At 44.0% G+C, this 12274-nt stretch overlaps 1 protein-coding gene across 4 annotated transcripts in view; it reads right to left on the reverse strand.

Moving 5' to 3' along the window:
• NOL4L (nucleolar protein 4 like) overlaps positions 1-12274 on the reverse strand; it is an 843583-nt gene that overhangs the window by 169592 nt on the left and 661717 nt on the right. For all 4 annotated transcript variants that reach the window (XM_069651017.1, XM_069651019.1, XM_069651018.1 and 1 more), the window contains 3 exons: positions 9473-9744; positions 7422-7607; positions 7150-7341 (listed from right to left, as the gene is read on the reverse strand). In XM_069651017.1, coding sequence (XP_069507118.1) covers positions 7150-7341; positions 7422-7607; positions 9473-9744 — 650 coding nt within the window. The remainder of the gene's footprint in view (positions 1-7149; positions 7342-7421; positions 7608-9472; positions 9745-12274) is intronic.

Here is a 12274-nt window from a genome sequence, read left to right on the forward strand (position 1 = left end):
TGCTGCAAAGTTCTCTGCGATGCCTTGGTCAGTTGAGATCCGTTCTGCATTTGCGGTGCTTATGCGCCTTACCTGGAGATGGCCCTCCTCCCTCTTCTCCAACCACGCTAACATCTTGCTAGCTTTGTCTCCAGTCTCATATAATCTGGCTCGCATGGTTCGGTGTGCCTACTTCGCACAGGTCAGTGTGATGTTATGTAGTTTCTTTTGTGCCACTTGTAGGGTTCTGTTGTCTTCAGTTGCGCCTGTGTTTATATACTGTGCCTAAGCGTTTTGCACTTCTGCTTCCACATCTTTGACCTCTTGCCTGTGCGCTTTTTTGTGCGCTGCTGTCCAGCTCAGTATTTCATCTCTCAGAGTTGCCTTATATGCTTCCCATATTATCCCATCATCATTTATAGAGTTTTGATTTAGTTCAAAATATGATACAATAGCTTCCTGGATCTTCTCTACCAACTCTGGAAATCCTAAGTAGTAGGCGTTTAGCCTCCAGGTCGGTGTGGGCTGGGGTCTTTCTGTTTCGAGTAGTATCAATAGCGTGGAGTGGTCTGATATCCCTCGGGGGTGCAGGGTTGCTTCCGTTACTTTATGTATATTATCGCCAGGAAGGAAGAAGTAATCTAGCCTAGATAATGACGCATGTGCGCCCGAGTGGAACGAGTATTGTTTCTCTGTCGGGTGAAGATCTCTCCATACATCCCTCAGCCCCATTGCTGCTGTGAAGGTAGCGAGTTTAGTTGGTATCTCTGGATTTCTTCCCCTTATATGTGTACGGTCTTCATTGAGATTCATCACTTCATTGAAGTCTCCCCCTATTACCAGAATATTTGCTGTGTTGTTGGCTATAATTGGTGTGATGTCCTCCAGTAGGGCTGCCATGAGTGCTGGGAGTGAATAGACCACTAGTATGGCAATGGTTTGGTTCCACAGCGTGCCTTGTATGAAGACAAACCGTCCTCCGGTGTCCTGGCTTATGTTAGATATTTCGATAGGGGTTCTCTTGTTTATCAGTATTAAAACTCCTCTCGAGCCCATGGGAAAGCTTGCATGCATTGCTGTGCAGTATTTGGTTCTCTTTAAGAAATGGCACGTTGTGCCTGCCAGGTGCGTTTCGGTGAGAAGCACTATGTCTGGGTCGTGCCGGTTCAGATATTCTGTTACCAACCTTCTCTTAAAGCTGTTTCCCAAGTCGTTCACGTTCCATGTTTTGAGAGTGAGTGTTTTGGTATTAGGCCCGGTTGAGTTCATTGCTTGTCCTGTGCAAGTCTATGTGTAGGCAGCCGCAGCTTCCATGAGAGGTATCTTGTGTTGATTCAATCTGGAGTGCCGTGATGTCTTCATATTCAGTGTGATTGTTCGAGTCGTGCCTGTCCTGCTGCCAACAAATAACTTGTTCAAATCCCAACTCCCCCCATACTCCATACCCTACTTATGCATCTGTCGCCCATTCAACCAAACTAATCAACTAGTCTAACGTTAAGTGTCTCTCGTCACCGTGGCATTGGAGATACCGCGATGGGCACTTGGATGGAGGGGTGGATGCGTCATGGGTCGCCAGCCATCCTGTGAGTTGCTTTTTGGATTCCCGGTTGGTGTATTTCCCAGGTGGGCTTTTAACTTTCCGACACGGTTAGTATCTCTGTGGACTTGTTTGCTTTTTGCATTTATTCATCTCCTCTCCATGGTATTGCTTCTATTTCTTGCTGTGGTGGCTCATCTTGTAGTCTGTTTGGTCGTAGTCTGTTTCTTCGGTTCTCTTGCTGTTTCCATGGGCCCCCGCCCAGTTCCATGCTTCTTTAGGGTCCGTGAAGTGCACCGTCGTGCCCTTGTGGTATATTTTCATTTGTGCTGGGAATAGCAGACCATATTTCATGTTCAGCGCCTGGAGATGTTTTTTGAGTGGTTCAAATGATTGTCTCGCCTTTTGTACTTCTCTAGTGAAGTCAGGGAAGAAGGCTATCTTGGAGCCGTTGTAAGTTATGACTCCTTTCGTCCTGGCCATTTGGAGCACCACGTCTCGATCTCTATAATTCAGAATCTTGGCTATCACTGTTTGTGGTTGACCTCCACAGAATGACATTGTTAATGGTGTCAACAAGTCCATCAGAATCAGAGCTCTGACACCGCCGCCACTCACTGTCTTGTGAATGTCATTCATATCTGCCAGTGCTCCCAACTCTGAGCTATGGCTCCTGACCATGAAGTATCTGAAATTCAGCAGTGTCCCCTGGATTTAAAGATGGCTTCATCAATGTGAGAGTAACCACCAGTGATTTAAGGAGACTTGGTATGTTTCTAGAAGAAAGGATGTATTTATTATAGCACAAAGATCTGATGCTGAAATCGAATGCTTTTCCTTGATGGTACGTAGCAGACATGGTTGATAAGGGGAGCCAGCTGCACACCTACTAGACATTACTTTGGCAAAACGGACTCAGAAAAGATTGTGAAGACAAGAGAACAGGACTGGTGGTTCTGTCTGTATCATACTCGAACAATGGTAATACTACATCAAAGTCACCTTTTGGAGCTGTCTCTTTCTGCGCAGATTGGATATTATAGATCTTTTCTTAATAATACTGGGCTATATCAACATATAAAACTTGTGAGGGAAAGACAGAACTTAAAGAGGGCATCAGGATTCTGTAGCTCTTTAACAACCTTAAAAGTTCCTGAGACACATCTGGTCATAATAATATTTGTTCTTTGCTCTAGTCAGGCTACTTTTATGTCTTCTGAGCAATAAGAAATTTAGATTTGGAAACATTATCACACTTTATTCTCCAGTGGCTATATTTTTGATTAAGGAGATCCTTCAATACACCCAGATCGGGAATATACCATGACATTGTATCCTGGTAAATATGATTTGTATCTGTCTTTATTACAGGAGCAAAAGTGTTGCAAGCCTAAGACGTTTTCCCTTAACATACCTTTAAGATTGATGTAGGATATGAATCTGATACAACAGTCTGTAATGAATCTACAGGAGATTTAATAAAAATAGGTTTCAAACAACCAGGTGTACTGTTGGATCATTTCTGATATTTAGTAGGACAAGAGGAAATTGGCAGTAGATTAGAATTAATTCTAGTGATTAACCTAAAAAAGGGACCCCTGCATAATCAGACCAGGGATAAAAAAGCATTCTGCCAACTGTTATTATATCTGATGTAACAGAAATACAACACACACATGTGACCAGCTAGATGTGTTTTGAACCCTGCACCCAATGAGTAAGCCCAAAATCGTTTAGACACACAATAACAGGTTTAACAGTTGGATTTTCTGGCTCATCAAACCTGTAGTTCAAATCTCCTAAGAAAACCAAATTAGCACAGGTCTCAAGAATTTGAGAGATATGGTTAGTCTGAGCAGACAAAAAAATGAACAGCTGAATGAACGGGTTGATAAAGCACCGTACAATCAGTAGATTTCTCAGCCGCAAATACACAATTCACATGTATCAGATACAAACTAGCAATATTTAAAGACAATTTAAGAGAATTGCTGAACATATTAATAATGAGTGCAGCTCCATCACCCTTTCTCTTCTGACAATTTTCAATAAAAGTGTAATAATCAACCTGAGTTAGGTTATTTAAAGCATACCGAGAACAAACTGAAAACCATGTTTCAGTGGTAAAGAACAGGTCACTATCAGTATTATTACCGCACATTGAGTTTTATTTAAAAAGCCTTAGTATGAGAGCACCGAATCTCATGGTCATTGCAGGAAGGGAATGCATCTACAGTGGGGTGATTTGTAGAGGGAGACCATTCAGAGCTGTACTGGAACATAACCGATCACAATGTTCTAAGCTTACCAGATATTGCTTGTACTGTCACTTCACTTAACAGCTTACAAAGGTACTATGAACAAATGGATACAGAGCTCTGTAAAAAGAGGAATATGCACAAACCCTTCATTATGTGTCTGAGCATCAGAAATACCTTTGGTACCATAGACAGAGGAGGAGACAACTCTAGGACCACTGAAAAGGATGCTGGAATGTGCACAGAAAGAGGGGTCCCGGGAAGGGACTCATCCACCTGTCTAGTATAATAACCAATACCCGAGTGTTCCTGATATTCCAGACCAGCCAAAAAAATAACCTCCTACGGTACTAGGATAGAGTTCTGTCTAGCTAAGCATAGGGAGGATGCTGCTTGGGCTCTTGTATGTTTTTGTAGGTTCTCATTTTGAGCTCAAAGACTTTGGTACCAGAGAATGAGACCTCGATCCACACGTGAAGTCTCACTATGTCTCCAAAGCTTTAACAGAGAATGCCAAAACTTTATAGAGCTGCTGGGTGAAGGGTGCCTGGCATTGAAGGGCTAGTGGTGGAGGAGGCCTGGAGGATACATGTACGCCAAAAGAACTGGAACACGCTGTCCCTGAATGGCCCACAGAAAGCCCACAAACTGGGGACACAGCTGTCTGCCAATTAATGATAAGTCTCACCAATCATATGCACCAAACCTGCCATAGAAACTCCATTATTCAAATCGCAAGGTCGGTGGCTGAGGACAAATGTAACTGTCAACTTCAGCATTGGACTGCTTTCTTTGTGCAGCATGTGCTGAAGACAGCTCCGATAGAACGTAGGTGTGATTTCATGCACGGATGGCACAGGATTGCACTGGGTGTCGCTTTTCGATTGCTCAAACCGGCTGCTAGGACAAAAAAAAATAAAATAAACTGGTGGTTGGAACAGTTGTATGGGAAAGTGTGAGAAGTCTGAAGCATAACAGAGGGTTTGCCTAACTTGGGTCCACATACTAAATGCTTTTGCTCCAGCATCATTGGGCAGTTTCTGGCCTCGTCTGCTGCAGGAGCAGAAGGAGCAGGCTTCCACACATGTTGGGAAGGAAGGAAAGTAAGCGGACATGTGTATTTGGTGTAAAGCCGCTGACCTTTCTGATGCTCCGGCACCAGCTCTATTGCATTGAGCTGGACAAGCTGATGCAGTTCTTGAATTAACTTTGGTGGTCACTTATTTACATTTTTGGGGGCGATGACGCTGGGACTGGTGGCAGAGCCAGGCAGTAGCCATCTTTGCCCATGTTGCGAACACAAGGGTCCTGAGTTATCAAAATCCACTAAAGATAATGGGACGAAACTCTGCTGCTTTTAAGGGATGAATGTGCCTTGATGGGAACAGTAGGCACCAACTCCTGCTGAAAGAAACAGATTTCTTGCATGTGTTGGCCTGTATATTCTGGGGTAGAGCAGAAACGGTACCTCTTTTAGCTGGTGGAAGATTTGGATTGGAGCTCCCACCAACTATTAAAACTCTTAAGGGCCTGCCAGTGCTTGTAGAGAGTATGTTTGCAGTCACTACCCCAGTCTTGTACTTCTGCAAGACTGTCTCTTCAAGCGGCAAAAAGCACCTTGCCATCAAAAGCAAGGTCAAGAATGTTATCCTGGATGTCTTGATGCAGGGACGTTATGTCTAGCCAGGCACTTGGTCACATTTCTACTACAGAGTTAACAGCCTTAGAAGAGGTATCAGTCACATATTTGTTAATTTGAAGGTGCAGGAGACCAGAGTCCTTCCCTTCTGAAAGCCAGAAGGTAAACTTCTCTAGTGCCTCAGTTGGGAGAAGTTCTGCATATTTATCCAGACTGCTACAATTTTGCAAGTTGTAACATGGCATCATAGGACATATCTCCTCTGTGAAGGATAGTGAGTTAACGAATCTGGCTAAGGCTCTCCTAACCGGGACTCATGTCTGGTAGAGGGACTGACAGGACCCCCCCTTGTTATTTGCATAATTTAAGTAACTTTAGGTCTCACCCTAAGTTACTAGGGGAATTCAGATGTGGACCCCTTGCTCACTATTCTTAGAGAGGCACAGCTCCACCCTACTGATGTGGTCCAACCAGACCGAAACATGTGTCTGGGGTTGCTTTTGGTACTCTTGTTCAGAGGAGAATTGCCTAGCATTTCGGTGCTGGACTATCTCAGGGCAGGGCAAAGACTGATATGTTTTGGATATTTCTCCTCTGTGAAAGATAGTGAGCTAAAGAATCTGGGTAAGGCTCTCGTAACCGGGACTAATGTCCAGCAGAGGGACTCCCAGGAACCCCCCCTTGTTGTTTGCATCATAGTGAGAGTGCCATTTTGACAAAGGGAAAGTATTCCATTTTGATTCGACTTCTTGCCTTGAGTTTTCCAAGCCTTAACCGCTTTAAATTGAACTGCAAATGACTGAGGAGCTGGAACTGTACCCTACTTGAGCTCTGCTGAAACTACAACTGACTGAGCTGAGAGATGGCCAGTAACCATAAAAGGTTGCTCTTTGGGAATCCTGTACTTTAAGCCATCTCCAAAGCCTGCCTGGCTTTGCCCTTGAGTAGGACAGCTCAGGAGGATGCAGAGACATGTTTTCTTCATGTCTATCCAGATCCTGATCCGTTCTCTGTTTTTGATTCAGAGGAGCAGCAGAAGGTACTGGAACAGGGCCCATAAAGGGTTCTAGACCCAGAATTGGCCCTACCAGAGTCGAAATAAAGGCCAGCACTAGAGTATTCTGATACAGCATATTCCTGTGACTCTATAAAGTCCTTCACCTGACCTACAAAGGTGTCCAAGAGCTTGCCATACAGCACGGTATGTCACACTCTTGTTTGTCACCCTCTTCACAGATTACTCAGGTATGCATGGAGGATCTGTAATCGGAACCTGTTCCATTGGTAAACGTTAGATGGCCCAAGGTGCACGTTAAACACTAGTGGCCTCAATATCTGGATATTTGTATAGAAAAATGATTGCTGTGATGGAAGATGTACATTATGAGTGGAATTTGGAGATGATAAGCTTGATGGAGAAAATGGTCACATTTGCACCGGATTACCAAACAGCTGTCCAGGAACAACTGTGAGGGGATGTGGGACAGAGAGTCCATTTCTTTAAGAAATGCTTGTTTCCAGGCCCACCTTCGTTACAGTCATATTGAAACCGGTTTGGGAAGAGAAGAGCAAGACAACATGTATTTGAACATGTCCATGTCACACTTCTTCACATGAGGTTGGCACAGTTTTCTATATGTCTTGCAGTTTTGTGAGGATCTTTCCACAGCCGTGCCTTTCTTAATGAAGAGTTGGAGTGCTGTGTGTGAATTGAGGTGCAGTGAATATCTTACCATCTCCATGCCACTCTTCTTCATGCGCCGGCAGGATTTGAGGTAAGTGCGAATTCGCTTGCGTGCTCGTTCTTGGAACTCTGGGAACTGACGGCTGCAGGACTCAATTATGGCTTGAATCTTCTCCTTGGGTTGTTTTGAAATTGGAACCATGCGATCCAAATTCTCATCCACAAAGAGGCGCACAAACATCTGAAATGAAAGATCCCAGTAAGCATCCAAATCTTAAATAACTAACATACTAAAATGCATAATTATGTCATCGTTCTTACATTGAAGGCTTTGAGTCGCTCAGGGTCTAGCCCCTCAGTGTCATTGATTTTATCATTATCATCATGGTCATCATGGTCATCATCATCTTCATCAACGAGCGGCACCCTGCCCATAGTCAGGTCTTCTGGACAGCCGCTCATCTCAGTCTTAATGGAGTCATAACTTCCTGAGCTGTACGGCGGGGACTGGTGTGTGTGTGTGAGAGTGGAAGAAAGGATAAGGTTGAAGGAATAGAGGGGGGAAACAGGGTAGAATGTATTGGAAGTGAGAGTCATGGGAGGGTAAATGGAGAAAGAAAGATAGAGAAAAACAGAACTTAGAACTACATATAGCTTTACACAAAAAAACATTTACTTTTCAAATAAAATGATTTACACGAATTTGGGTCTAAACTTCTTCTGTTGCCTGAACCTCTTTTCGGTTTTAGGCCACTTCTAAAATCTTTTTAACAGGATTGCAAACAAACAATGATGCTCGCATTCCTAACTTTCTGTTTATTTCTTGCTCAAAGCCTGGTGTCTTCCAGATCAGGGATATTTGCTAAACTTCTTTTAAATTCCCTAATTTGCAAAGGCACTGCACCACACCCTCCAATACTATAACTATGCTCTCTTTGGGACAATGCTAAAACTGCCCTTCACGTCTGCCAACACTAGAGCTGCTGCTCAGTTCCTACCATCAGCCATCAGTAGTATCTCTTGATACACACACAACTGATCAATCTCTCTTCCAACATAGAGCAATTACGGAAGTGTCCATGCTCTATCCAATGCCTTTCAATGTTAAGCCTACAGTAATGTTTTACTACACAACTCATTTTGATAGCCAGGCAATGCCTGATCCACAACTTCCTGATAACCAGGAAGTAGTATAATTTTCCAAAACCGGTAATGCCTGCTAACTCTTTCCAGGGCCCAAGATAAGATACATCAAACGTCTGAAATACTCTTCAGCATAATCCAGTGGTTGACCTACTGCTTAATTCCATCCCTGTGATAACGTTGATACCCAACTCCATCTAATGATTGTATACCCAACTCCATCTAATGATTGTAATACTTACTGCTCAAGTCTTCATAACATGTACAAAGTGATTTGTCTAGGTGGCTAGCTCATGAGTTAAGCGCTTGCCTCTGACATGTGGCAAGTATGCACTTGGCTAGTTCAAATGCAGGCAGGACCACCTCTTCTTCAGCCTTATGAAAAACCTTGGCTGATAATAACATTTATTATTGCAGCACCTACAAGGGGCAGGGAATCCGGAGTGAAGAGCTATATAAATACCTCATATTACTACTAATATTACAGAACATGTGGTTTTTGACACATAACTTAAGTCTTGCCAATAGCTAGGATTCTGCTCATCTCCTTGTAATATGTGAGTTACTGTTTAGCTAATGCTTCCTTACATCCAGACAATTGCTCAACTCCCTCCCAATGCTAAAACAACTGGTCACCCCCTTAACTATGCTTGAGGTACACAATGCCACATCTCGTCAGTAAATATCAACTTATGACCCTGGTGGTAAAGGCCAAAGTTCCTACAAAGTAAACCACTGTATTGCCAGAGATTGTTGCTTCCAAATACACGTGTTTTGAACTTGAGTTTGCATGAGTACTTATTTAGGATGAAGGCAATCTACAGGGGTTGGTTCTTATATTTATAGTAGGAGAATGACACAAAAGTGCGTTATTACAATACTTGCTGCCTTGAAATGTTCATCACATCATTGGAACCGGCTACTGACAATGTCACGTCACTATAACTATTTTACACATTTCTGCCCTCAACATATACCCACTTCTAGACACCACCCAAAAAGAGAACCTAAGGATAAAGAGGCTAAACAGATTTGCTGACGGGTGGGATACTGGCAGAGTGGATTTTGCTGCGGTCCTCATTTCCCATCAATATATAGGAGTGACTCGGCCCACAAAATCATCTTGCGTCTACCTCTCTGATCCCACCCACTGGTGTGGCATCACTTACCAGAAACCACTTACATATCATATCACGGCAATGCCACTCTCCTCATCTCTTTGAACATACCTCTGAGGTTGCCTTCACAGCATACTTCACCCGGCTCCGTAGTGCATCTGCACTGCAGCTATCTGACTGGAAGGAGGGCATTCCATGAGCATTCTGCAGTTTGTCACTGAGGTTTATGGGCTGGTCCTCTGACGAGGCTGTGAAATCCAATGGGACAGAGGTTCCATTCCCATTCATCTCAGGGAAAGCAATATCTCCCTGAGTGCTGCTGGATGTGGATGGGTTTAATGTGGAAAATCCATTCCCACTACAGCTCTCTGACGAGGAGTCATCTGAAACACAGAAATAGATATTTCAAATCAGAGAATATCTTCTGAAAAAACATCACTAGCTCTCTTTTCTAAATTTGATTTTGGGGAGTCAAAACACAACATAGAAAGCTTTTCAATCAGCGCCTTAGGTTACCCCATGGCATTCAGATGTATTCTTGAAGCCTGCCAAATACTTGTAGTGCTCTCCTCATACAGCAGGACACATAACTATAAACTGCTACTATTCAAGGCCTCAAAATATAATACAGCTACACACACCATCCAAGGCTGAGAGCAGCACAAGCATATACTTGCTGTCCAAGAAGATGTGAGGTTTGAGCACCCTTGTAATTCCAGGCTGTGTGCAACTGGAAAACCACTGCCATTTAAGTATTAGCAGCTGATCCAAGCCAAAGGAGGGGTGTGGTGAACCATAAGAAGCGATTAGAGGCAATTTTCAAAAGAACCAAAATGCCTAATTAGCCCTATGACTATGAGGGAAGTTCCCCACCTGGTAAAACAAAAACCAAGGGTGCACTTTAAAGTCCAAAATAAAGTTCTTCGGTCCGAATCCGATCCAACTAACTGGCCCTACCACTTTAGAAAAACATCTAACTAAATGGGAAATGCAAGGCTTTGTACAATAGCCTCAGCAGGGCATCTGCCTGGCCCAATGTATATTAGGTTTGTTCAATAAAGAAAACTGTCTCTTTTTGTGAACATTTCCATTCCTCCACGATTTCTTGTAAACAAATAAAAAGAACACATCCTCATTTGAGGCACTAAGTTTTCCCCCAAAGTCCTGTTATCCTCATACAAGTTATTTCCTTCACCTAAGTTCATATAGGGTGGCTGTCCACCCTGTCCTATCAGACCACTGTACCTTCTGTTGATTTGTCAGCCTTAATTTAAAATGTTCATATCTCTTCCTCAATCCCCTTTCAGAGGGTATTTGCACACTCGGGTTTCGCAGGCTCCCATAACCTTGATAGCTTTCCCAGCCGTTAATCACAATGTTTGTACCTTGTAACAATATGCTCTCCGCCGGGTTTCCCAGGCTGTCATAACTTCGCCGGCTTTCCCCACGGCTACTTGTCTCTGTAGCTATGGTCTGACGTTTTTGCGAGCTTGGACTCATTCGGTCGCCTTCTCTGGCCCCTTTGGGAATTCTGTCCTTTTCCTCTTGAAATGGAAGGATAGAAACTAAAAGAGCGCCCTCTCCACCCTTGTCCTGAAGGTTGTACAGGTTGCCCTATTGCTGCCCTAGAGATTTAGCTGCTGCTCTTGAAGCTTGCAGTTTCTCTACACTGCTAACAGCTTTCTCACCAAATAAATGAGTCCCATCGAAGGACATGTCCGGCAAACGTGCCTGGACACTGGGCGCAAAACCTGATCTCCTGAGCCATGCCAGGCATCTTAAAAATGTACTGGCAGATATTGCTCTACTCACAGAGTCAACCGTATCCAGACTTGACTGCAATGATAATCTCATGGCATCTTTTCCATCTTAATTCGGGCTGAAGAACCCCTGTCTCTCATCACTTTCTGGTATATGGTCTGCTGCTAGGGATGCTACTCTTCAAAGGGTGTGTGTATACCTCGCTAGGGCACTTGTGGCATTTGCATATTTCAACGCCATATTTCCTGCACTGAACATTCTCTTCCCTATTGCATCAACCTTCCTATTGTCCTTGTGGAATTGTACGATCAAACCGGATAAAAAGGGCTGACCGTACAAAAAGCACGAAAAATGCTACCACCAAAAGTTCGAACACCAAAGGTTCGTACCTTTGGTGGTAGTGTTGAAGGTAAGTATAAAAAAAAAAAAAAAAAGACTGCAGGGGTGTACCCCGCAAAACCCCGCTCACTATGCTGTGTGGTATAATGAGTGGGGTGTTGCGGGGGGACATCCCCGCAACACCTGAAAAAACAAAACCAAAAAACAGGCTGCAGGGGTATCCCCCGCAACACCCCGCTCACTATACTTTACAGTATAGTGAGCAGGAGTTGCGGGGGAAACCCCTGCAGTTCCTGAAAAAAAAAAAAAAGAAAAGGACCCTGCGGTGACGGTTCCCGATCACGGAAGTGAAAGGGAACTGGCGCCGCAAGGACACAGCGTCTGAAAAGGTAGGTATGGTTTGGGTATGTTGGACGTGTGGCTGGGGGTGGGTTAAGGGTGTGGGTGGGGGGGGTTCAGTGGGGGTTTCAATGCGTGTTCGCATGTGAAATGTGCGAACCTTTTGTGGTTCGCACATTTCTCATGCCAGTTTTTCCGTCGCTGACTTTTCCGTGACGGAAAAATCACATAGATCCGTCCTTGTCAGCAGAAGTGGATGGATAAGCTGATGCCTTTTAAGACGCTGCCGCAGCCTGAACCACTAGGCATTCTGGTGTTGGATGCCTATTCAGGGAGCTAGGGTCTATAGAAGCTGTTCTATATTTTTTTTGTCAGCAGCTTGTTAACTGGAGGGACAGAATCTGGCTTCAGGCAATTCTCCATCACCCTCACTCTGAAAGCAGTGTGAAATGGTAATGCTGCTTCTTTTACTGG

The sequence above is a fragment of the Ambystoma mexicanum genome, chromosome 3p, assembly GCF_040938575.1.
Source record: "Ambystoma mexicanum isolate Mex_15411 chromosome 3p, UKY_AmexF1_1, whole genome shotgun sequence".
Classification (NCBI taxonomy): Eukaryota; Metazoa; Chordata; class Amphibia; order Caudata; family Ambystomatidae; genus Ambystoma; species Ambystoma mexicanum.